Source organism: Cervus elaphus, chromosome X (genome assembly GCF_910594005.1).
Source record: "Cervus elaphus chromosome X, mCerEla1.1, whole genome shotgun sequence".
Taxonomy (NCBI): Eukaryota; Metazoa; Chordata; class Mammalia; order Artiodactyla; family Cervidae; genus Cervus; species Cervus elaphus.
Window position 1 is genome coordinate 166000777 of NC_057848.1, and position 27764 is coordinate 166028540.

Here is a 27764-nt window from a genome sequence, read left to right on the forward strand (position 1 = left end):
TTGCTGGCCCTAAGTAATGTCCTGCTGCTGAATCTGAGTTCCTGATACTCTTCCTGTTAACCTTTGCCCTGCTAACAAGAGTTTTGCCAAGAGAACACACTGGTCATAGCAGGCACCCTCTTCCAACAACACAAGATAAGACTCTACACAGGGACACCACCAGATGGTCAATACCGAAATCAGATTGATTGCATCCTTTGCAGCCAAAGATGGAGAAGCTCTATACAGTCAGGAAAAACAAGACCGGGAGCTGACTGTGGCTCAGACCATGAACTCCTTATTGCCAAATTCAGACTTAAGTTGAAGAAAGTAGGGAAAGCCACAAGGCCATTCAGGTGTGACCTACATCAAATCCCTTATGATTATCCAGTGGAAGTGACAAATATATTCAAGGGATTAGATCTGATAGAATGCCTGAAGAACTATGGACGGGTTCATGACTTTGTGCAGAAGGCAGTGATCAAGACCATCCCCAAGAAAAAGAAATGTAAAAAGGCAAAATGGTTGTCTGAGGAGGCCTTACAAATAGATGAGGAAAGAATAGAAGCTAAAGGCAAAGGAGAAATGAAAGATATACCCATGTGAATGCAAAGAATAGCAAGAAGAGAAAAGAAAGACTTCCTCAGGGATCAGTGCATAGAAAGAGAGGAAAACAATAGAATGGGAAAAACTAGAGATCTCTTCAAGACAATTAGAGATACCAAGGGACTATTTCATGTAAAGATGGGCTCCATAAAGGGCAGAAATGGTATGGACTTAACAGAAGCAGAAGATATTAAGAAGAGGTGGCAAGAATACACAGAAAAACTATACAAAAAAGATCTTCATGATAACAACAATGGCGTGATCACTCATCTAGAGCCTGACATCTTGGAATGCAAAGTCAAGTGGGCCTTAGGAAGCATCACTATGAACAAAGCTAGTGGAGGTGATGCAATCCCAGTTGAGCTATTTCAAATCCTCAAAGATGATGCTGTGAAAGTGCTGCACTCAATATGCCAGCAAATTTGAAAAACTCAGCAGTGGCCACAGGACTGGAAAAGGTCAGTTTTCAAATCAGGAAAGGTGTACATCAAGGCTGTATATCATCACCCTGCTTATTTAAATTCTATTCAGAGTACATCATGCTAAATGCCAGGCTGGATTAAGCACAATTTGGAATCAAGATTGCCAGGAGAAATATGAATAACCTCAGATACACAGATGACACCAGCCTTATGGCAGAAACTGAAGAAGAACTAAAGAGCCTCTTGATGAAAATGAAAGAGGAGAGTGAAAAAGTTGGCTTAAAACTCAACATTTAGAAAAGTAAGATCATGGCATCTGGTCCCATCACTTCATGACAAACAGATGGGAAAACAATGGAAACAGTGAGAGACTTTATTTTCTTGGGCTTCAAAATCACTGCAGGTGGGGACTGCAGCCATGAAATTCAAAGACACTTGTTCCTTGGAAGAAAAGCTATGACCAACCTAGATAGCATATTAAAAACCAGAGACATTACTTTGCTGACAAAGTTCCATCTAGTCAAAGGTATGGTTTTTCCAGTAGTCATGTACAGATGTGAGAGTTAGACTATAAAGAAAGCTGAATGCTAAAGAATTGATGCTTTGGAACTGTGGTGTTGGAGAAGACTCTTGAGAGTTCCTTGGGCTGCAAGAAGATCACAACAGTCAATCCTAAAGGAAATCAGTCCTGAAGATTCATTGGAAGGACTGATGCTGAAGCTGAAGCCCCAATATTTTGGCCACCTGATGCAAAGAACTGACTCATTTGAGAAGACCCTGATGCTGGGAAGGATTCAAAGGAGGGGGAGAAGGGGATGACAGAGGATGAGATGGTTGGATGGCATCACCGACTCAATGGACATGAGTTTGAGCAAGTTCTGGGTGTTGGTGATGGACAGGGAAGCCTGGCATACTGTAGCCCATTGGGTCGCAAACTGCTGGACATGAAAGCCACTGAACTGAACTGAAGCTCTTCCTAACTAAGGTCTTGATGCTGACTCTACCTAAGCCGCTGACACTGTCATTAATAACCTAATTCTTTACCTATATAACAGCTTATTTGTGGGCCTAATTCATGACCTGACAATGGCCCTATTTCCCTGATCCTGTCCCTTCATAAGGTCAAGAACCTCCTCCTCACTAAGGCCCTGACAATCTCAGTAATAATGACCTGACTTTCCCCCTAAGTAACACCCTGATTTTGTCACTAAGTAATGCATTGACATGGGTTCTAACTACAGCCCTAATGCTGGTCCTATTGAAAGCCCTGAGACATCCATAAGGAACAAACTTAACTGAAGCCTTGACACTGTCCCTAGCTTAGGCCTTGATGCTGTCCCTCATAGTCCATGTTGTCACTAAATATCCCTCTGATCCTGTCCATAACTAAGGCCCTGAATATGTCCCTAAGAAAGTCTCTGAAGTGTCCCTAATGAACAGCCTGAACTGACTCTTGCTAAGGCCCTCAAGTTATCTCTAAGGTCCTGACACTGTCTCTAAGGCCTTGATGCTTGCACTAACTAACGACCTGATGCTGACCCTTACTAAGTTCTTGCCTGGGAGTTGTCCCAGGTTGCTGGGCAGCTTCCTGTTTTCCTCATCTCTTGCCAGCTGCCTGCCATTGGCCAATCTAAGATTCTGTGGTGCAGTGGTCCCACACAGGATGTGCCTGAGGAGGCTTACCTACAGGAGGATGGTCTCAGCCATTCCACCCTCCAAGGGACAGTGGCTCAGGGTGGTAATCTCTCAGCCAGTGTCTGACCTCAGGTTCTGTGTCCCTATTTGGTGTAAAACCCTTGGAGTTACTTCAATAACATTTTAAAATGGATCTCCCCTTCAGTGTATTTATAGGATAAATTTTTACTGAATTAAAATTCAAGAACATTATTAGAATGAGCAGGAAGACACAGGATGCCCCCCAATGATCTATTACTTGGAGGATTTTACAATTCTCATGAGAAAACACTCACTCTCATCACCCTCTAGGCATCAGCGTGAGGTAGGAATCATCTGCATACTTTATTTATTCCTCTGATTTTCATAGAACTTTTCCTTCAGGAGAAATCTCTGGGCTCTGCAGGAACTGTGAGTGGTGACTATCAGGTAAATCTGAGATTGAAAAGCAAGAGGAAAAGAGAAGGTGAGGAGATGAGAATTCTTGATGGAGAAGCAGGGGCATCCATGTTCAATCTCAACCTGAGAGTCTGAGTTAGTATCCAGTGAAAAGAAGGACCACCAGGACCTGGCCCCACTGTCCTTGTCACCTGGTATGGGGACTGGAGACACCTAAACTGCCCTGACCACTTTCAGAGAAATAAAATGGTGGGAGAACACAGGAGCCACATTGGAAAAGGTCACTGCTATGAAGTAAGATGCACTTTTCAAGAAAGTGGAGGATGGTCTCTTGGTTCTCAAAGACTTGCAAAGACTCTGTGTTCTTCTGGATACATGTTGAAGCCTCCAGTCTTTGAGGGCAGTGATGAGAAAGAACTGGACTCAAAACCATCCAGAACTCACTCCTTGAGGGTGCTGAGGATGACCAGTGTCCAGCCCAAGGTTGTGGGGCCTGAAACCCCCTTATCACCTGGGACGGGAGGGGCCCCACGGGCACCCCACTGGACCAGTGGGGTCTTGGCTTGTAGGCTACGGACCTTTATCAGGTACATGATCTGCAAACATCTTGTGCCATTTTGGATGGCGGATCTTTTTCCTTACTCCTTTTGTGCACAACAGCTTTTGTTTTGAAGAAGTCTAACTCATCTCTTTTGTCTTTTATTGTTTGTGCTTTTGGTAGCAGATCTAAGAAATCGTGGCCAAATCCAAGGTCATGAAGTTTTTCTCTCATGTTTTCTTCTATGGGGTGTATAATTTTGGTTCTTACATCTAGGCCTTTGATCCATTTTGAGTTCATTTTATATAGAAAGGGAAGTAGGGGTCCAACTTTGTTTTCATGTGGGATTTGCTTGTCCCAGCACCTGTGCTAATTTTGGGGGAACATATTTGCAAATGATGCCACCTAAAAGGTGTAATTTCCAAAATACACAAACAGCTCATGCATCTCAAAATAAATAAATAAATAAATAAATGGGCAGGTCTAAATAGACATTTCTCCAAGAAGACATACAGATGATCAACAGGCACATGAAAATACACTCCACACTGCTAATTATTAGAGCAATGCAAATCAAAACCACAATGAGCTGTCACCTCATAGTCATCAGAATGGCATCAATAATATGTCTACAAATAACAAATGCTGGTGGGGGGGTGGAGAAAACGAAATCTCCTACACTATTGGTGGGAATTGGTGCAGCCACTGTAGAAAACAGCACGGAGGATCCTCAAAAAACTAAAAAGAGTGTTGCCATATGAATGAGCAATCCCATTCCTGGGCATATATCCAGACAAAGCCATAATTTGAAAAGATACATTCATCACTATGTTCATAGCAGCACTACTCCAACAGCAAAGATGTGAAAGCAACCTACCTATCCAACAACTGGTGAATGAATAAAGATGTGTGTGTGACTCTGGTGTGTTTATATATATATATATATATATGAGTATCTACCATGCACACATGAGGTACACACATTATTTAACTTATTTGGGCAACTATGTGAAAGTAATTAATATCACAAAACTGTATACTTAAAATGAATTAAATGGTTAATGCCATGTTTTGTATTTTTAATGACAATGAGAAAAAAGTGTAGTGGTCATAATTGTTACAATTTAAATGAATATTAAAAACATCCTTAATGAGAAATGCCATATCATAAAAGGCCAACCAGATCCCATACTCATCTTGTCTGGTTTAAATCCATCAAGGCTGTCCAAATGAGGGGAAAACTCAGTAATGGTTCCAAGAAAAGCAAATTGGATCAGGATGGAAAAATATATCTTCACACAGCTGGGACAGCAGGTGAAAGTAGAAGTGGGCCTGTGTATTAAATTATAACACAGAAATCATGATTTCCTCATGCGGGGGGGGGCGGCGGGGGCTAGGTGTTGGGTCCTCAGGAGAGTGTCACTGTTTTGGGTAGAACACACTGAACATTTTGGGTGAATTGGCAAATATGAATATTTTTTTGCCATTATTAAAAGCTTTCTATACATTTTATTTTTAAAATTTTATTTATTTATTTATTTTTTTGGTTGTCAAATGATCCTTTATTTTTCTTTTTCCTTTGCAGTTCTTAACTAGCTGGGCACTCCACTGCACCACTGTTGATATCATCTATGATGTCATGAGGGTGGCGGCCATCAACATTGCAGCCCACAGGCTGGGCGGTCCCCAGGATCTCTTTAATGGTTCCAGAAAGTTCTCTAGCTAGAGACCGATGCCACATCTGCCAGGCAATGTTTACGATCTCATCAAAAGTGATGTTTCCACTGTGCTTAATGTTTTTTTGCTTCTTTCTCTCCCTTGGTGGTTCCTTGAGGGCTTTGATGATCAGGGTAGAAGCAGAAGGTACCACCTCAGTCTGGGCTTGTCTGTTCTGAATGGTCAGTTTCACTGTAATCCTCAGACCCTTCCAATCACCAGTTGCCTTGGTGATGTCACCACCGACCTTCAAGGGGCCGATCTTGGGGGCCAGGGCAGACGTGGCACTGACTTCCCCACTGGTGCACCTCAAGTACATGACTTTGATCTCGTTGGGGTCTAACTTATGCAGCATGGTGGAGGCGGCTGGTGTCGGATGAACCCGGATTCGGGATGACCGAAGAAAGTTGCACCTTTGCCTCCTCCTAGCCAAAAGCCAAAAGCTAAAAGCTTTCTATACATTTTAAATTGGTGAAAAGTGAGTTAATTTTCAAAACAACCATGATAATACCATTCAAGAAATCAGGTAAGACAGGCATCAAAAGTTGTTATAGAGGCCAAGACTTATCAGACCAAGTTCAACTGAAGTTGTGACACTTATTTCCCTTGTAGGAGTCCATATGGTATTAGTACTAAGAAGCATCGTGGGAAGAGGGTGTTAGTAGCCACTAAGTTGTGGGACCTGTGGATGATCTGGATTGCAGGAGAAACAGTGAGATTTTAGCTTCACGATCTTCTACATTACTTCAAAAATATGTTAAAAGATAAATTCAGTAAAGTTGCAAAAATGGAATACACACAAATCAATTTTGTTTCCATATATGAATAACAAACCATCAAAAAAACTTACATGCAGAGTACATCATGAGAAATGCCAGGCTGAATGAAACACAAGCCACAATCAAGATTGCCAGGAGTAATATCAATAAACTCAGAGATGCAGATGACACCACCCTTATAGCAGAAAGTGAGGAGGAACTAAAGAGCCTCTTGATGAAAGTGAAAGAGGAGAGTGAAAAAGTTGGCTTAAAAGTCAACATTCAGAAAATGAAGATCATGGCATCCAGTTCCATCACTTCATGGCAAATAGATGGGGAGCCAAGGGAAACAGTCAAAGACTTTATTTTCTTGGACTTTATTTTACAGGAAGGACTGATGTTGAAGCTGAAACTCCAATACTTTGGCCACCTGATGTGAAGAACTGAGTCATCTGTAAAGACCCTGATGCTGGGAAAGATTGAGGGCAGGAGGAGAAGGGGATGACAAAGGATGAGATAGTTGGATGGCATCACCGACTCAATGGACATGAGTTTGGGTAAACTCCGGGAGTCGGTGATGGACAGGGAGGCCTGGCGTGCCATGGTTCATGGGGTCGCAAATAGTTGGACATGAATGAGTGACTGAACTGAACTGAACACAACACTGTTAATCAACTATACTTCAAGAAAAAGTAACGTCACTGGGAAAAAATGACTGGTATATTTCATTATATGTAAGGTTTATATCCAAAGAAAATTGCTGTAAACAAACATGGCTCAATACTTAATGGCTGCTGTTGCTAAGTCTCTTCAGGCATGCTCGCCTCTCTGTGACCCCATAGACGGCAGCCCACCAGGCTCCGCCATCCCTGGGATTCTCCAGGCAAGAACACTGGAGTGGGTTGCCATTTCCTTCTCCAATGCATGAAAGTGAAAAGTGAAAGTGTGCTCAGTCGTGTCCAGCTCTTCGCGACCCCATGGACTGCAGCCTACCAGGCTCCTCTGTCCATGGGATTTTCCAGGCAAGAGTACTGGAGTGGGGTGTGATTGCTTTTTCTGCTACTTAATGGCAGGCTTGCTGAAATACTTATGGAGAGACATACTGATGTCTGCAATTTACCAGAAAATGCACCAAGGAAAAAGGCCCATTGATGATTGGCTAGAGGGATGGACAAATGGATAGATACGTGACAAAGGAAGTATTGTAAAATGGTTACAAAACCGGACCCCTACACATGCTGTCTACAAGAGACACACCTTAAACCAAGGGACATATATAGAGCGAACACTAAGGGTTGGAAAAACGTATGTCATGAAAATGAAAACCAAAAGAAAGCAGGAGTAACAATACTCATACCAGATAAAATAGACTTTGAAAGAAAGACTGTGAAAAGAGACCAAGAAAGACACATGATGATAAAAGGATCAAATGAAGAAGATATAACAATTATAAATATATATACACCCAACATAGGAGAACCTCAATACATAAGGCAAATGCTAACAAGTAGGAAAGGGGAAATTAACAGTAACACAATAAGAATAGAAGACTTTAATATGCCACTCACACCTATGGATAGATCAATTAAACAGAAAATTAGCAAGGAAACACAAACTTTAAATGATACAGTGGACCAGTTAGACCTAATCGATATCTATAGGACATTTCACCCCAAAACAATGAAATTCACCTTTTTCTCAAGTGCACATGGTACCTTCTCCAGGATAGATCACATCTGGGCCATAAATCTAGCCTTGGTAAATTCAAAAACATCAAAATCATTTAAGCATCCTTTCTGATCACAATGCAGTAAGATTAGATGTCAAATTCAGAGAAAAAACGATTAAAAATAAAAACATATGGAGGTTAAACAACATGCTTCTGAATAACCAACAAATAACAGAAGAAATTAAAAAAGAAATAAAAATATGCATAGAAACAAATAAAAATGAAAACACAACAACCCAAATCCTATGCCATTCAGTAAAGCAGTGCTAAGGGGAAGGTTCATAGCAACAAGAGCTTACCTCAAGAAACAAAAGAAACGTCAAATAAATGACTTAATTTTACACCTAAATCAACTAGAAAAAGAAGAAATGAAGAACCCCAGGGTTAGTAGAAGGAAAGATATCATAAAAATTAGGGCAGAAAGAAGTGAACAAGAAACAAAGGAGACTATAGAAAAAATAAACAAAACTAAAAGTTGTTTCTTTGAGAAGATAAATAAAATAGACAAACCATTAGCCAGACTCATCAGGAAAAAAGAGTAAGAATCAAATCAACAAAATTAGAAATGAAAATGGAGAATTCACAACAGACAACACAGAAATACAAAGGATCATAAGAGACTCCTATCAACAGCTATGTGAAAATAAAATGGACAACTTGGAAAAATGGACGAATTCTTAGAAAAGTATAACCTTCCAAAACTGAACCAAGAAGAAATAGAAAATCTTACCAGACCCATCAAAAGTATGGAAATTGAAACTGTAATAAAAAAATCTTTGAACAAACAAAAGCCCAGGACCAGATGGCTTCACAGGTGAATTGTACCAAACACTTAAAGAGCTAACACCTATCCTACTCAAACTTTTCCAGAAAATTGCAGAAGGTAAACTCCCAAACTCATTTTATGAGGCCCCCATCACCCTAATCCCCAAATCAGACAAAGATGTCACAAATAAAGAAAACTACAGGCCAATGTCACTGATGAACATAGATGAAAAATCCTCAACAAAATTCTAGCAGACAGAATCCAACAACATATTCCCAAGATCAGACATCATGACCAAGTGGGCTTTATCCCAGGGATGCAAGGATTCTTCAATATTTGCAAATCAATCAATGTGATAAATTGCATTAACAAACTGAAAGATAAAAACCATATGATTATCTCCATAGATGCAGAGAAAGCCTTTGACAAAATTCAACAAGCATTTATGTTAAAAAACGCTCCAGAAAGCAGGCACAGAAGGAACACAACTCAACATAATAAAAGTCATATATGATAAAACCACAGCAAACATTATCCTCAAAGGTGAAAACTTTAAAGCATTTACCGTTAAGTCAGGAACAAGACAAGGGTGCCCACTCTCATCACTACTATTCAACATAGTTTTGGAAGGTTTAGCCATAGCAATCAGGGAAGAAAAAAAATTAAAGGGAACCCAAATTGGAAAAGAAGTAAAACACTCACTGTTTGCACATGACATGATCCTGTACACAGAAACTCCTAAAGACACCACCAGAAAATTACTAGAGTTAATCAATGACTATAGAAAAGTGGCAGGATATAAAATTAATACACAGAAATCCCTTGCATTTCGATACACTAACAATGAGAAAACAGAAAGTGAAATCAAGGAAACAGTCCTTTTCAACATTAAAGAAGATTATAAGAGATAAGGAAGGACACTACATAGTGATGAAGGGATCAGTACAAGCCAAAGACATAGCAGTTTTAAATATCTATGCCCCCAACATAGGAGCACCTCAATACATAAGCCAAATACTGCTGCTGCTGCTGCTAAGTCGCTTCAGTCGTGTCCGACTCTGTGCGACCCCATAGACGGCAGCCCACCAGGCTCCACTGTCCCTGGGATTCTCCAGGCAGGAACACTGGAGTGGGTTGCCATTTCCTTTTCCAATGCATGAAAGTGAAAAGTGAAAGTGAAGTCGCTCAGTCATGTCTGACTCATAGCGACCCCATGTACTACAGCCCACCAGGCTCCTCCATCCATGGGATTTTCCAGGCAAGAGTACTGGAGTGGGTGGCCATTGCCTTCTCCGAAGCCAAACACTAACAGACATTAAAAGAGAAATTGAGAGTAAAACAATCATAGGAGAGTTTAACACCCCACTCACACCAATGGACAGATCATCAAAACAGAAAATTAATGCAGAAACACATGTCTTAAATGATACATGAGGAATCTCATTGATATCTTTAGGACATGCCATCCAAATGGAGAAGAATATACCTTCTTCTCAAGTGCACATGGAACACTCTCTAGGATAGACCACATCTTGGGTCCCATATCAAACCTCAGTAAAATTAACAAAACTGAAATCATATCAAGCATCTTCTCTGACCACAACATTATGAGACTAGATATAAATTACAAGAAAAAAATTGTAAGAAACATGAACACATGGAGATTAAACAAGATGTTTCTAAATAACCAACAGGTTACTGAGGAAATCAAAATGGAAATTGAAAATTTTCTAGAAAAAAATGACAATGAAAACATAACAACTTAAAACATATGTGATGTAGGAAAAGTAGTTCTAAGAGGGAAGTTTATAGCAATACAATCCTAACTCAAGAAACAAGAAAACCATTGAATAGACAACCTCAATTGACTCCTAAAACAGCTGATAAGTAAGAACAAAAAATGACCAAAAATTAGTAGATGGAAAGAAATCATAAAAATCTGAGCTGAAATAAATGAAAAAGAAATCAAAGAAATAATAATAAAGATTAATAAAACTAAAAGCTGGTTTCTTGAGAAGATAAACAAAACTGGCAAACCTTTAGCCAGACTCATCAAGAAGAAAAGAAGAATCAAATCAACAAACTTAGAAATGAAAAAGGAGAGGTTACAAAAGAAAATGCAGAAATACAAAGGATTATAACAGACTATTTTGAGCAACTCTATGGCAACAAAATGGATAACCTGGAAGAAATGGACAGATGCTTAGAATAGCTCAATCTTCCAAGACTGAAGCGGGAAGAAATAGAAATTAGGAACCACCCAATTACAAGCTCCAAATCGAAGCTGTGATTAAAAAATTCCCAAAAGACAAAAGCACAGGACCAGATGGCTTCACAGGTGAATTCTAGATGAGCAAATGCCTATCCTTCTAAAACTCTTTCAAAAAATTACAGAGGAAGGAACACTTATGAGGCTACCATCACCTGATACCAAAACCAGAAAAAGACAAGACCAAATAAGAAAACTACAGGCCAACAGCACTGATGAACATAGATGCAAAAACTCCTCAGCAAAATTTTAGCACACAGAATTCAACAACACATCAAAACCCATGATCAAGTAGGGTTTATTCCAGGGATGCAAGGATTCTTCAATATTCGCAAATCAATCAATGTGACAGACCATATTAACCAAAGGAAAGCTAAAAAATCATATGATAACCCAAATCCATGCAGAGAAAGCCATTAAATCTAAAAGTTTTAAATTATTAAATTAAAAATAAGTAAAGTTTAAAAAGAAATAAACTAAAAAAAAGGAAAAAACGTTGAAATAACTCAAAGTCCATCAACTGGTAACTGAATAAATAAGACATGCAATGCAAAATTATTTGGCCATCAAATGAATGGAGTTCTTATATAAGCTATAACATGCTAGAGCTCTGAAATGATTATGTTAATTAAAAGAAGCCAGGAGCAAAAGGCTGTGCATTGCATTATTCTGTTCATGTGATTGCTTATGTCCCAGATTAGGTAATTCTCTAAAGGCCGAAAACAGAGGAGTGAATGCAAGGGCCCAGATGAAGGGGGAAATGGAAAGTGTCTGCCAACTGGAGAGTGTTTCTCACTGTAGTGATGGAAATATTCTAGAATGAGGCAGTGATTAAGGTTATTCAACCTATGAATAAGTTACAAATCAGTGAATTATACAGCCTAACTGGTAAATAAATGGTACAGGTACAACATGTCAATAAATAAAATGCTGGTTTTAAAAAAAAAAAAAAAAAACTACTGAAATTAACTTCTACGTCCAGGAATATTATCCTTCAAAAGCAAAGGAGAAGGAGATATTCTCATATGAACAAAACATTGGGGAATTCATTCTTAGCAGATACCTTGTCTGTCAGAAATGTTAAAAGAAGTTATTTACACAGAATAAGATGATGTTGATGAGAAACTATGAGTTAGAAAGACTGTTATGTTGAAGTTTGACAGAAAACAACAAAATTCTGGAAAGCAATTATCCTTCAATGAAAAATTAATTGAAAAAATAAACGAAGGCAAATTGAAATGAAGGGCTTTTTTCTTATTATTAATTGGTAAAAGATAAATGCTTGTTTGGGTTTCTCCATCTTTGCTTTTCACTCATTATGAATCTTCATAAATAAAGTGGGTTTCATGTATACAAGATCTATTTTCGCTCAGCGATAAAGAATCCACCTGCAATGCAAGAGCTGTAGCAGATGCGAATTCCATCTCTGGGTCAGGAAGATCCCTTGCAGGATAGCATGGCAACCCACTCCAGTATTTTTGCCTGGAGAATCCCTGTGAACAGAGGAGACTGGTGGGCTTGGGGTGGCAAAGAGTTGGACATGATTGTACAAGTAAACAACAGCAGACACATGTGTCTAACAGAAACTCTAAAGATATAAGAAATAGATGAGAAAATTCTCAGCCTAAACAAAGCAAAACAAACAAAAAACCTAGATAGTAGAGTTGAATTATAAAAGGTTTTAGGCAATAAAATGTCTCCCAACAGTAGTGTAAACTGTGTTCCACACAAGAGAAAGGAGTAATTTTTAATACTCACTCAACAGAACAACATTCTAGTTACATTCATAAATTAAAGGAAATAAAAATATCAAGAAAACATACATAGTATAAAATCTATTGATCATTTTATATCTAGTTAAGACTGTAAAACTGTAAGGGAATTTTTAAGAAAAACCATCTGTGAAAGTTTAAGCAGCCCCTAATGAAAAGACCTGGACATGACTGAGTGACTGAACTGAACTGAAGCAGCCCCAATGAACATAATTTTATTTTCTTTTTCCATAGTCTCAAAATAACTGACAATTAAGAATGAATTTCACTTTAAAACATATTTTTCAATTTCAGCAGGATATTCAAATATAAGATTTTTCAAGCTAAAAAAGTTTGTACCTTGCAGTGAATATTTTGTTTCACTGATTTAGACATAAATCAAATCATTGTGTGTCTTTACCTTGACCATCTTTGTGGTATCACTGTGCATTTAGAATCAACTGTTAAACGTGGGGTCTGTGAGGTTCTCAGGTCACATACTGTTGAAGCCTAGCTTGAAGGATTTTGAGCATTACCTTGCTAGCATGTGAAATGACTGCAGCCAGTTTGCATAGTTTGAACATTGTTTGGCATTGCCCTTCTTTGGGATTGAAATGAAAACCGACCTTTTCCAGTCCTGTGGCCACTGCCAAGTTTTCCAAACTGGCTGGCATTTTGAGCACAGCACTTTAACAGCACCATCTTTTAGGATTTGAAATAGCTCAACTGGAACTCAATCACCTCCACTAGCTTTGTTCCTACTGCTGCTTCCTAACACCCACTTGACTTTGCACTCCAGGATGTCTGGCTCTAGCTAAGGGATCCCACCATCGTGGTTATCCAGGTTATTAAGATTTTTTTTTTTTTTTACAGTTCTTCTGTGTTTTCTTGCTACCTCTTCTTAATCTCTTCTGCTTTAGTTAGGCCTATAACGTTTCTGTCCTTTATTGTGCCTGTCTTTGCATGAAATGTTCCCTTGGCATCCCTTTCTTGAAGAGATCTCTAGTCTTTCCCATTCTATTGTTTTCCTCTGTTTCTTTGCTTTATTCAAATCCCTCGTGATTATACACTGGAAGTGACAAATAGTTTCAAGGGTTAGATCTGGCACACAGAGTATTGGAAGACCTATGGATGGAGGTTCCTGACATTGTACAGGAGGTGGTGATCAAAACCATCCACAAAAAAAGAATTGCAAAAAGGCAAAGCGGTTGTCTGAGGAGGCCTTACAAATAGATGAGACGAAAAGAGAAAGGCAAAGGAGACACGGAAAGATGTAGCCACACGAATGCAGAGTTCCAAAGAATAGTAAGGAGAGATAAGAAGGCCTTCTTAGGTGAGTCACCAGGGAAGCCCCTTATCTAATAAAAGGGATTTCTCAGTGGGATCGCAAAGTGCTCAATCCCCTCCTATGGACACTCTGTCATAGTGCTTCCTCCCCTCCCCAGCTGGGAATCACTGTCTGCTGCTCTCAGTGCCCAGGGGGAGGGGGCACCCCAGCCATGGGGAAGCCACAGACCTGAGAACCAGGTGTGTCTCCCTGAGGCTGTCATTATACAAATCATGCACTCACCTTTAATCACCTCACACTCTGCATTTGCCGAGAGAGACACGGAGGACCGAGGAGACCATGGACCCTGCCACCTGGCCCCACCTCTGCAGTCACCCACATTCAGTGGATGGGTGGACGAATGATCAGCCCCGCAGGACGGGGCTAAGAATAGCCTCCGCGATGCTCAGCTCCTCAGCACGCCATCCATCAGCACCCAGGTGGCCTCCAGTTTAGGCCCGTGATGTCACAGGACGCACTGAGACGGAGCCTCCGTGATACCCAGCTCCACCCACGTGCCATCCATCAGTCCCAAGCAGCTTCCGGTTCAGCCCAGTGACGTCACAGGATGCGAAAGAGGAGCGGCCTCCGCGATGCCCAGCTCTACACATGCGCTGTCCCTCAGCCCCAAGGAGCTTCCGGTTCCACCCATTGACGTCGCCAACAAACCCGTCAGCCGGGATGAAGTCGCCCGCGATGATGTTGGTGCATCCGGTGGCCGACCCTGGGCACTGGCCCCTCACCCACGCGCACAGGTAGGGGAGCCCCCGCAGGGTCACGTTCTCCAGGGACCAGGCCGGGTGGATGAGGACAAACTCCAGGTTCTCTGTGAGGTTGATGCCGGCCAGGAACAGCCTGCCTGGGACAAGAGAGGGGCTGCTGTTCATGGTGCAGACTATGGGGTCAGCCACCCACGTGTGCGGTCACTAACCCGCGGAGTCATGTGGCCAACCAACCCACGTGGTCACTGACTCACATGGTCACCTGACCATGGGGTCATTACCCCATGTGGTGATCCCTCCACGTGGCCACCAACTCACGTGATCACCCACCCATGGGGTCACCATCCCACCCGGCCACCAAGCCACATGTTCACCCACCCACAGGGTCACTAACCTGCGAGGTCATGCGGTCACCTGTCCACATGATTACCCACTCACACTGTTACCCACTCACGAGGTCATCAACTCACACAGTTACCACCCGTGTGGTCATCAACTCACATCAACCCATCCTGGCAGTCAGCAACTCAAACTGGTCACCCGCCCACAGTCACCCACCCACATGGTCACCCACCCATGCAATCACTAACCCATGCAGTCTCCCGCTCATGTGACCAGTAAACCATGGGGTCAACCACCCATGCAGTCACCCACCCATGTGACCCCTAACCCATGGGGTCACCTGCCCATGCAGTCACCAAGCTGTGCCATCACCCACACAGACTCTGGCCTCCTCCCCTGTCAGAGATTCAGATGTCCAGCAGAGGCCAAAGTTCAGACAGCAGGGGCTCACAGGATTCTTGACTCATGAATTTCTCCTGTTACAGAGGGCAGGTGGGCTGGACAGTGACCCCAAAGATGTCCACATCCTGACCCTATGTGGTGGACACAATAATGTCCGCACGGATGTTCACGCCCTGTCTACATCCTGACCCCCTGTGGTGGACAGATTGATGTCCCCAAGGATGCCCACACCCATGTGGTGAACAGAATAATGTCCCCTAATACGTCCTGTTCCATTTCTCCACTTGAACCCAAAGCCAGCCCCATGTGCTAGGACATGCATGTGACCAGGTGTCCCAGTGTGAAGGTGGCACTCACTTGGGTGGCTGCAGCTTTTCATGTGCTCCAGGTAGTGGACGAGGTCTGGGTGCTTCACCTGGATCCCCCACCAGTAGGGAATCCTGGGCCACAGTTCTGCATGCTGACTCATGGACACCTCATCCTTGTACCACAGGATGACCTGCTGGCCCTGTGACCACAGCTGGCATAGAGTCAGCACCTCCTGGGTGGGAATCATCAGGGTGCCCGTGAGACATGTGCACAGGGGTTATTGGGCTGCTTTGTGAAACAATGTGTCAGTTATTGGGGGTGTCCGAGAAGCTACAGTGATGTGTGGATTATTGTGGTGTTTATGAGCAGGATGGGCTGGTTACTGGATTCTCTGTGAGAAGAGGCAGTCATGGGTGGATTATTGTCTGAATAGACACTGGTGGGTAGATTACTGGGGTGTCTGAGTGGAGACGGTGATGGGTGGGTTATTGGGGTGTCTTGAGCAGTGATTGGTAGATTTTTGGGGTGTTTGAGTGGAGACAGTGGTGGGTAGATTACTTGGGTGTCTTGAGCAGTGATGGGTCGATTATTGAGGTGCCTGAGTGGAAACAGAGGTTTCTGATAGGAAACAGCGGGTGGATTACTGGGGCATCTTGAGGCGTAATTGATGGATTTTGGGGGTGTCTGAGTAGAGACCAGGAAGGGTGGATTATTGGGGGTGCCTGTGACCAGTGATGGGCTGGTTATTGGGGTGTTTGAGTGGAGACAGTGGTGGGTGGATTACTGGGGTTCTGTGAGCAGCAGCATCTGGTGCCTGAATCAGCCTCACGCAGCCAGTGGATAGTCTGATTACAGTGAAGCCTAGTGCTCCCACCGCCCCTGCTGCAGAGAGCATGGGGAGCCTGTGGCCCCTGCTCACCCCACGGGGACACAGCATGTCCCTAAAGATGTTCTTGATGCAGCCCATCAGGTGCTTGCGTGGGTCCTCCATCATGCCCTCGAAGTTCCTGTACGCCAGGATAACCACCTCCTGGGGGTGGTTCTCCAGCCACTCCGAGATCTCCGTGAGCATGTCCTGGGTGGGGGTGGAGGAGAAGGGCCTTGTAGTGAGAGACAGAGGGGCGTGTGTGGGGACTTTCCCCAGCACAGCCACTCTACAGACCGGTTGGGGGTTCCTGACACACAAAGACATAAAGCGTGGTGCCTGCTCCCAAGGGACCCAGCCTCTCCTGAGTGGCAGTGGGGAGCTGTGGCATTGCTCTGGTGTGTGTGTGTGTGTGTGTGTGTGTGTGTGTGTTTCTGTGTGTGTATGTACACGCTGCTGTAGGTACAGGTGCACATGCATGTGTGCATGTGTTCAGGGTCTGTGTGTGCACAGATATGCATGTGTGTGTGTGTGCACAGCAGCAGAGAGCAGTGCTTATAATACTGTGTGAAGTCTGTACTCCAGGGAGCGTGGGAGGCCAGCAGGGTACATTCACAGTGAGGCCCAGGCCGGAACCTCCAAGGGTCATTAGGTTCTGTGGTGGGGCACCAGGTGCCGAGGCCAGAGTGAAACATTAAGTGACTTGGCCAGCAGCTGAGAGAATGGATTGGACACCCCAAAACTGGACACAGGAAAAGACATGTCAGGGACCTGGTTTAGTCAAATTCTGGGAGACACCCCAGAGGCCAGGGGTAGAGGTGTGAGTTCAGAAATGCATTTTGGTCGGGAATTCTGAGTGCCTGATGCCAGAGGTCAGCCCTCTCCTGCCAGGAGGAGTGTGTCCGCCACCTTAGAGATCAGTGTCTTCTAACTGGAGTGGACCTGTGTTGTCCCCATAAAGGTCAGCCACTCCTGCCTGGAGTGACCATGTGTCCATCTTAGTGGACGTGTGTCTGTCTGAGTGGACATGTGCCCATCCCTTCAGAGGCCCTCCCCGTCGTGCCTGGACCAGACATGGGTGTCCCTGGCTGGCGGACCCCCCGTCCATACCCTCTGCCCCCGCCCACACCTCCACGAGGGCCGTCGTGTACACCATGTGGCCAGAGTGCAGGTTCCCCTCGGTGTCCTCCTCTGTGTGCGCCATCGGCAGGTCCTCACGCCGGCATCCAGCTGCTTCGTGATGCTCAGCACCTGCACACAGAGGTCGGTCACCTGTGCTGGGCACAGAGGGTGGCCCCCCCGCTCAGGGGCTGGGCATGCACTGAGGACGCCCAATGAGGGCCACATCGTCCACTGTGAAATCAACAGTGTTGGTGCTGCCGGGGTTGAGGCCCTGCTTCTGGGAACAGGGTCTCCAGGGTCACTGGTCACGTGGAGCACACAGCCCGGATCCAGATTGTGGTCTTGGGGGGGGTGTTCCTGCAGAGTCCAGCCTCATCCTCCTCTCAGGCAGTCCCTGGGTGGAAGCGCCCTGTGGGTTCACCAGCCCAGGCTCCAAACACCAAAGCTGGACCCTTGGAACTGAGGACACACAAGACCCATGGCATCAGAGTCGTCCTATTACAACTTTCCCCCCTCCACAGTAATAGTCCCCCACTGTAGTAAGGGTCCTCCTTGATTATGAATCCCCTCTCCACAGTAGGGCTTCCCTGGTGGCTCAGCTGGTAAAGAATCCGCCTGCATTGCGGGAGACCTGGGTTCAGTCCCTGGGTTGGGAAGATCCCCTGGAGAAGGGAAAGGTTACCCACTCCAGTATTCTGGCCTAGAGAATTCCATGGCCTGTCTAGAGTCAGACAAGACTGATGAACTTTCACTTTCTCCACAGTGATATCCCCCCTACATGGCCATAGCCCTATTTATTGTTGTATCTCCCCTCTATCGTATTAGTCAGCTCTCTACGGTAATGTTGCCGCTTGTACAAATAAAGTCCTACCTCTATGTAATCACCCCCTCTCTAGAATAATAGTCCTTCTCCCTGAAGAGCTCATCCTCCTGTAATAGTCCCCTTTCCTCTTCACAATAACCCTTCAGAATAAAAGTCTCTTCTCTAATCCGAATAGTCAACGAGATGCAAGTAGAACACACAGCAAAACAGTATGTCAGAACCCCAAGCACCTCACCATGGGGAGCCCCTGTGGATGTGTGTGCCCTGCCACATAGGGCTCCTTTGGTGTGTCTGTGTCACCATCCTGGGGACACCTGAGGGTGTGTGTCTGTCTTCCCCTCACAGAGGAGACCTCCCCATAATACAGGTCACCTGCCCCCTGGGTGTCCTTTCCACAACTCTCCACCTAGCACAGGTCACCTGCCCACCCCTGAGCCGTCCTGTCTCCACATCCCTGGACCTCTGTTCCATCAGAATCCGGGTCAGGGTGTCACACGCGCTTCATCTTTCCATTTGCGCTGGCCTGAGATGGTGGTCGGTTCACTGTGATGGGAGGAATAATGTCCCATCGCCTGTGGACACCAATCTTGTACTTGCAAGACACTCTCCCATCTCCCAGGCACATAGGTGTGGGTCACCTGTCCTCTCTTCCTTGTCTCTGAACCCCAGCTGTCTGGTTTCCCAGTGCAGATTGAGGAGTGCCCAGCAGTAGTGCCACCCAGCCGCGAGGCCTCGGACAGCACCCCAGGGAGCAAGCCGGGTGCCCCTGCACACCCTGATGGCGCTTCCTCCTGTGAGTCTGCCGCACCCTCTGAGTTCTCAGCCCACTCAGGTGAGCAGGTGGGGCGCGTGCCGGTGAGGTCAGGTTCTGCCCCCGCCGGCCCGCAGTGAGACTCTGGAGGAGGCCCCGTGTGACCTCATGCACGTCTGTGGGTGGGGATGGAAACAGAGGTGCTCAGGAAATAGTTCTCAGGTGAATGAATGGATGGAGTAATGCAGGGCCAGCAAACCCAGCACATAGCTGGTCCTGTCGTCCTGCACATCCAACCCCCAGAGTGGTCAGCAGGCTTTGAACACCATGGTCCTAGACCTTTGCTCAGGCTCCCAAACTCAACAGCTCCACGAAATGCTCACTGGCTCCCCCAGATACTTACCGACCCCCTGAAATGCTCACTGTGTCCTCCAAACTTGCCAGCCCCCTGAAACGTTCACTGGGTCCCCCAAACTCGGCAGCCCCATGAAATGCTCACTGGGTCCCCCAGATACTCACTGGCCCCCTGAAACACACACTGGGTCCCACAAACTCGCCAACCCCCTGACACGCTCCCTGGGTTCCCCTAACTCACCAGCCCCCTAAAACACTCACTGGGTCCCCCAAGCACTTTCCAGGCTACCAAAGTGTCCATCCACTCTGACCAGCCCATGGCCCTACCCCCTCAATGCAGGGACAGGACACAAGACCTGGGTCATCAGGTGTCCTCCCCCAGTGGCACTGGCCAGAACATGGGTCAGCACCAGCTCAGGACTTGTGATGGGCTTGTCACTGTCCCCATGAGCCTCAGTCCAGGGGCTCCCTCAGGCTCTGTATTCTGACCTAGAGGGATTCAACTTCCATGTGGAGATCCCGGGTGGGCGCCTCCCTTCCCCCAGGTGGTCCTGGCCCTCCAGCCCCTCCTGTGCACAAACACACTCACACATACATATATGATGCTGGGAAAGATTGAGATCAGGAGGACAAGGGTGGTGACAGAAGATCAGATGGTTGGATTGCATCACTGACTCAATGGACATGAGTTTGAGTAAACTCCAGGAGTCAGTGATGGACAGGGAGGCCTGGAGTGCTGCATTCCATGGGGTTGTAGAGTCAGACACGACTGAGCGACTAAACTGAGCTGAACACAGCTTTTAGAGTTGCTGTTACAAAAAATGGCCACAAGGAGTCAGCATTGCTTTTGCTTCACACTCCACTTGTAAATTTCTTTTCTTTTTTGAATTAATTTATCTTAATTGGAGGCTAATTACGTTACAATATTGTAGTCGTTTTTGCAATTCTTTGACATGAATCATCCGTGGGTGTACATGTATTCCCCACCCTGAACACTCCTCCCATCTCCCTCCCCATCCCATCTGTCAGGGTCATCCCAGAACACCCTGTTTCATGCATTGAACCTGGACTGGTGATCTGTTTCACATATGGTAATATACATGCTTTGATGCGAGTCTCTCAAATCATCCCACCCTCACCTTCTCCCACAGAGTCCAAAAGTCTCTTCTTTACATCTGTGTCTCTTTTGCTGTCTCACATATAGGGTCATCGTTAGCATCTTTCTAAATTCCATATATATGTGTTAATATACTGTATTGGTGTTTTTCTTTTTGACTTACTTCACCCTGTATAATAGGCTCCAGTTTCATCCACCTCATTAGAACTGATTCAAATGAATTCTTTTTAATAGCTGAGTAATATTCTATTGTGTATATGTACCAGAGCTTTCTTATCCATTCATCTGCCGATGGACATCTAGGTTGCTGCCATATCCTGGCGATTGTAAGCAGTGCTGTGATGAACACTGGGGTACACAAGTCTCTTTCAATTCTGGTTTCCTCGGTGTGTATGCCCAGCAGTGGGATTGCTGGGTTGTATGGCAGCTCTAGTTCCAGTTTTTTTAAGGAATCTCCATACTGTTCTCCATAGTGGCTCTACTAGTTTGCATTCTCACCAACAGTGTAAGAGGGTTCCCTTTTCTCTGCACCCTCTCCGGCATTTATTGTTTGTAGACTTTTTGATAGCAACCACCCTGACCAGCATGAGATGCTACCTCATTGTGGTTTTGATTTGCATTTCTCTGATAATGAGTGATGTTGAGCATCTTTTCATGTGTTTGTTAGCCATCTGTATGTCTTCTTTGGAGAAATGTCTGTTTAGATCTTTGGCCCATTTTTTGATTGGGTCATTTATTTTTCTGGAATTGAGCTGCAGGAGTTGCTTGTATATTTTTGAGATTAATTCTTTATCAATTGCTTCATTTGCTATTATTTTCACCCATTCTGAAGGCTGTCTTTTCACCTTGCTTGTATTTTCCTTCATTGTGCAAAAGCTTTTAAGTTTAATTAGGTCCCATTTGTTTATTTTTGCTTTTATTTCCATTACTCTTGGAGGTGGGTCCTAGAGGATCCTGCTGTAAATTTCTTTTTCTGTGCATTCATTGTTGTTTTATTTTGAAGTAGGGTTGATTTCCGATACTGTGTTTGTTTCAGGTGTACGGGAGCTGGATTCAGTGATAAACAGACATTTATCAATGCTTTTTTGGGTTCATCTTCCCCAGAGAAGAAATTACAGTGTCTCCAGTAGGCTGCCCTTTGCTATTCAAGTTTTTTTCCTGATTATCTGTTTGATGTATATTAACGTCTGTTTGTTCCTTGCAAACTCTTTGTTTATCCCACATCCCTAACTTTTTTACAAATAATCATAAGTTGGTTTTCTAAGTTTGTGAGTCTGTTTCTACTGTGTAATAGCCTACATTTGCATTAATTTCAAGAAGATACCTGTCAGTGATACCTTCTGATATTTGTCTTTCTCTATCTGCCTTCCTTTACTTAGTATGGTATTGACTCTATCCATCCACGCTGTTGTCACTGGCATTATTCCATTCTGTTTCAGGGCTGGGTAGTATTCCGGTGCAGAGGTGCACCACTCTGACTTCATTTTCCTGTTAATGAATAACTTCGTTGAATTTTTTGCAGGGAGGGCTTCCTTGGTGGCTCAGCCAGTAGAGAATCCACCTGCCAATGCAGGAGACGTGGGTTCAGTCCCTGAGTGGGGAAGATCCCCTGGAGAAGGACATTGCAACCCACTCCAGTATTCTTGCCTGGAGAATCCCATGGACAGAGGAGCCTGGCGGGCTATAGTCCATGGGGTCACAAACTGTTGGACATGACTGAAGCGACTGAGAATACATGCAAAAGAAAAAAAGAGGAATGAGTTTTTTATTCTTTCCCTTTTTTGAGAACAAAGGAGATAAAGAAAACAGTGAGCTGCCCTGAACATTCCTAGTTTTTTTTTTTTTTACTTTAACTGCTCATAACTCTGAATGTCTGTGACTAAGTTTGCTTTTCTGCCCCCCAACTCTGCAGGAGCTACAAGTAACATTTTTTCCTTGGACTCTATGCTAAATACATCCCCTATCTGGTGTTTACCCTTACAACACTCTTCCCCTTATACTTACGTATCAGAAAGAAGGCAGCAGAGCCACCCCAACTGCCAGAGTCAGTTACTGGTTATTGACTTCAGCCTATGACTGTCTTTGGAAAAATGCACGAGGAAGAAATCTAGATCCTGTCCCCTTTGTTCCTCATCACTGACACCTGACTGTGAGCCCTTGCCTTATATAAGCCCCTAGACTCTTCATGGGCAGGGGGTGGGGTTGCACAGTCCTTGAGGCATGACCCTATTGTGTTCCCCTCTCTGCTGGCTTGAGAATAAAAGCCACTTTTGTATCTCCTTCAAATTCTGTCTCCATATTTTTTATTTGGCTTCACTGGGCAGAGAAAGCCAAGATTTTGGCCAGCAACAATTCTAGTTCTTGGCCATTGTCAGTTGAGCTTCCCTGAAAACAAGGGTGCACGGGTCACTGTGAATTCTGATTTTCTCTGGGTCTGAGCCCAGACATGGGATTGTCGGGCCATGTGGTTCTGGATGTTTAGTTGATAAAGAACTTCCTTGTTGGTTTTGATAGTTCCTGCACCCATTTACACCCCCACTGAGAGTGTAGGAGAATTCCCTTTTGCCTCCATCCTCTGCAGCCCGTATTCTCTGTGGATGTTTTAGACAGTGGCCACTCTGACCTGTGGGAGGGGGTTTTTCATGGGAGTTTTGATTTAATACATAGTGGCGTGCTGCAGTCCATGGGATTGCAAAGAGTAGGACACAACTGAGCAACTGAACTGAATACATAGTGAGCTGGACAAACTTTCCAGGTGCTTTTCGATACTGTACAGAGTGACTACAGTTTACCTCTTGACATTGTTTTCTTCAAAGGTGGCCCTGTTTTGAGTTCCTGTCTGATGATCTACCCCGGGACATGACAGGAAGTGGGGGGGGGGTCATTTACAGTCCCACAGGCCTTGTGTATATGAAGAGCTGAACAGCACTAGGTTTACAGTTGTTTTTCTGGAAGACAGTTCTAAGGAAACAGCATTGCTTCCTGCCCCACTCTGGTCCTCAGGCATTGAGTCTCATGGAAAACTCTGTTCATGGATTGTCAGCTAGAGTGGAATGTGCCAAAAGAAACACCCAAGGCTTGAGTTTCATTTCTCCTTCCCCCTTACCCAGGGTTCCCAGGACACATCCCAGTTTGTGGACACCACTCTGCAGAGGGTGCTGTCATCTGTAGGTGGGGTGACCCTAAGGATGGAGGTTGGAGGTAGGAACCCCAGCCTAGGGGACATAGACTGGCCAGGGGACCTTGCAAACCTGTTCCAGCCTGGAGGCTTCACCAGTTCTTGGGTGATGTAGGCTTGGTTTCTCTGCAGGAGGTTCCACCTGCATCTGGAGATTGGGTGCTCATGCAGAGGGAAGGAGGCACCTCAGGTCCATTGTGGGATCACATTTCCTGCCACATGCTCCCAGCTCCATCTGCAATGAGACTCTCCAGGCTTGGGACTGAAACCAGCTCAGGCTCCAGGGATGTGACACCATCTGGGTCACCATGGCCTGAGGGCAATAGAGTCAGCCTTTCTGATTCATTTTTTGTACTTTTATTCCCTAATTTGAATTGTCATATGTGGTTGAATGACAAAGTTGTGGGTATTTTTTGGGTTATTTTGGATCAGCAACAACTCGATTCACTTGTACATAGATGTGTATATCTTCTCTTCCAGGTTCTTTTCCGATATAAGATGCTACAGAGTGTTAAATAGGATTCCTGTGTTACACAGTGGTTCCTGGTGGATTCTTTTTTTTTTTCCCATAGTATTAGCCTCCTTATGTTAGCCTGAATTAGTTCATTACTCCCTGTCCCGCAGTTTTTATTGTTTTTCTTTCTGGTGACCATTGATTCTTTTCTGAGTCTGTGAGACTGTTTCTTTTGTCCAACTGTTTGCCACCCCATGGGCTGTGAGCCCACCAGTCTCTTCTGTTCACAGGGATTCTCCAGGCGAGAATACTGGGGTCGGTTGCCATGCTCTCCTGCAGGGGATCTTCCTGACCCAGAGATGGAATTCGCATCTGCCACAGCTCCTGCATTGCAGGCAGATTCTTTACCACTGAGCGAAAATAGATCTTGTATATGTGAAACCCACTTTAATTATGAAGATTCATAATCAGTGAAAAACAAAGATGGAGAAGCCCAAAGAAGCATTTATCTTTAACCAATTAATAATAAGAGAAAAAAACCTTCATTTCAATTTGCCTTTGTTTATTTTTTCAATTAATTTTTCATTGAAGGATAATTGCTTTCCAGAATTTTGTTGTTTTCTATCAAACTTCAACATAACAGTCTTTCTTAACTCATAGTTTCTCTTCAATATAATCTTATTCTGTGTAAATAACTTCTTTTAACATTTCTTACAGACACGGTATCTGCTGAGAATGAATTCCCCAATGTTTTGTTCATATGAGAATATCTCTTTCTAGGATAATTTTCCTGGATGTAGAAGTTAATTTCAGTGGGTTTTTTTTTTATTTGATTTATTGACATGTTGTACCTGTACCATTTATTTACCAGTTAGGCTGTATAATTCATTGATTTGTAACTTATTCATAGGTTGAATAACCATAACCACAGCCTCATTCTAGAATATTTTCATCACTCCAATGGGAAACACTCTCCAGTTGGCAGACATTTTCCATTTCCCCCTTCATCTGGGCCCTTGCATTCACTCCTCTGTTTTTGGTCTTTAGAGAATTACCTAATCTGGGACATAAGCAATCACATGAACAGAATAATGCAATGCACAGCCTTTTGCTCCTGGCTTCTTTTAATTAACATAATCATTTCAGAGCTCTAGCATGTTATAGCTTATATAAGAACTCCATTCATTTGATGGCCAAATAATTTTGCATTGCATGTCTTATTTATTCAATTACCAGTTGATGGACTTTGAGTTATTTCAACGTTTTTTCCTTTTTTTAGATTACTTCTTTTAAAACTTTATTTATTTTTAATTTAATAATTTAAAACTTTTAGATTTAATGGCTTTCTCTGCATGGATTTGGGTTATCATATGATTTTTAGCTTTCCTTTGATTAATATGGTCTGTCACATTGATTGATTTGCGAATATTGAAGAATCCTTGCATCCCTCGAATAAACCCAACTTGATCATGGTTTTTGATGTGTTGTTGAATTCTGTGTGCTAAAATTTTGCTGAGGAGGTTTTGCATCTATGTTCATCAGTGCTGTTGGCCTGTAGTTTTCTAATTTGGTCTTGTCTTTTTCTGGTTTTGGTATCAGGGTGATGGTAGCTTCATGGAATGAGTTTGAAAGTGTTCCTTCCTCTGTAATTTTTTGAAAGAGTTTTAGAAGGATAGGCATTTGCTCATCTCTGAATGTTTGATAGAATTCACCTGTGAAGCCATCTGGTCCTGGGCTTTTGTCTTTCGGGAATTTTTTTATCACAGCTTTGATTTGGAGCTTGTAATTGGGTGGTTCATAATTTCTATTTCTTCCTGGTTCAGTCTTGGAAGACTGAGCTTTTCTAAGGATCTTTCCATTTCTTCCAGGTTATCCATTTTATTGCCATAGAGTTGTTCATAATAGTCTCTTATAATCCTTTGTGTTTCTGCATTTTCTGTTGTAATCTCTCCTTTTCCATTTTTAAGTTTGTTGATTTGATTCTTCTATTTTTCTCGATGAGTCTGGCTAAAGGTTTTTCAATTTTGTTTATCTTCTCAAAGAACCAGCTTTTAGTTTGTTAATCTTTGCTATTGTTTCTTTCATTTATTTTTCATTTATTTCAGCTCAGATTTTTATGATTTCTTTCCATGTACTAATTTTGGCTATTTTCTTTTTTGTTCTTCTTTATCAGTTGTTTTAGAAGTCAATTGAGGTTGTCTATTGGATGCTTTTCTTGTTTCTTGATTTAGGATTGTATTGCTACAAGCTTCTCTCTTAGAACTACTTTTCCTGCATCCCATAGGTTTTGAGTTGTCGTGTTTTCATTGTCATTTTTTTCTAGAAAATTTTCGATTTCCGTTTTGATTTCCTCAGTAACCTGTTTGTTATTTAGAAATGTGTTGTTTATTCTCCTTGTGTTTGTGTTTCTTACAGTTTTTTTCTTCTAATTGATATCTAGTCTCATAGTGTTGTGGTCAGAGAAGATGCTTGATACAATTTCAATTTTGTTAATTTTACTGAGGTTTGATTTGGGACTCATGATGTGGTCTATCCTGGAGAGTGTTCCATGTGCACTTGAGAAGAAGGTGTATTCTTCTCCATTTGAATGGCATGTCCTGAAGATATCAATGGGATTCATCTCCTCTCATGTATCATTTAAGACATGTGTTTCTGCATTAATTTTCTGTTTTGATGATCTGTCCATTGGTGTGAGTGGGGTGTTAGAGTCGACTATGATTGTTTTACTGTCAGTTTCTCTTTTAATGTCTGTTAGTGTCTGTCTTATGTATTGAGGTGCTCCTGTGTTGGGGGCATAGATGTTTACAATTGCTATGTCTTCATCTTGTATAGATCCCTTCATCACTATGTAGTGTCCTTCCTTATCTCTTGTAATCTTCTTTAGCTTAAGGTCTGATATGAGGATTGCTATTCCATCTTTCTTTTGATTCCCATTTGCATAGCATATATTTTTCCTTCCTCTCACTTTCAGTCTATATGTGTCTTTAGGTCTGAAGTGGGTTTCTTGTAGATAGCGTGTACATGGGTCTTTTTCTTTTAAATTAACGTATTTATTTTAATTGGAGGCTCCTTACTTTGCAGTATTGTGGTGATTTTTGCTATATATTGAGTTGAATCAGCCATGGGAGTACACGTCTTGCCCATCCTGAAACCCCTACCACTTCTCTCCCCATCCCATCCCTCAGTGTTTTCCTAGTGCACTGGCTTTGAGTGCCCTATGTCATGCATCAAAATTGGACGGGTGATCTATTTCACATGTCATAATATACATGTTTCAATGCTAGTCTCTCAAGTCATCTCACCCTGGCCTTATCCCACAGAGTCCAAAATCTCTTCTTTATATCTGTGTCTCTTTTGCTGCCTCGCATATGTGTTCATCATTACCATCTTT

General features: G+C 43.4%; 1 protein-coding gene and 1 pseudogene across 1 annotated transcript; both read right to left on the minus strand.

The window, feature by feature from the left end:
* Positions 1-5125: 5125 nt before the first annotated feature.
* LOC122689295 (60S ribosomal protein L12-like) lies at positions 5126-5689 on the minus strand. Its single transcript, XM_043895584.1, has one exon. The coding sequence runs from the start codon at positions 5687-5689 to the stop codon at positions 5207-5209; it is 483 nt and encodes a 160-aa protein (XP_043751519.1). The 3' UTR covers positions 5126-5206.
* An 8697-nt stretch (positions 5690-14386) lies between these two features.
* Positions 14387-17921, minus strand: LOC122690558 (annotated as a pseudogene).
* Positions 17922-27764: the final 9843 nt, after the last annotated feature.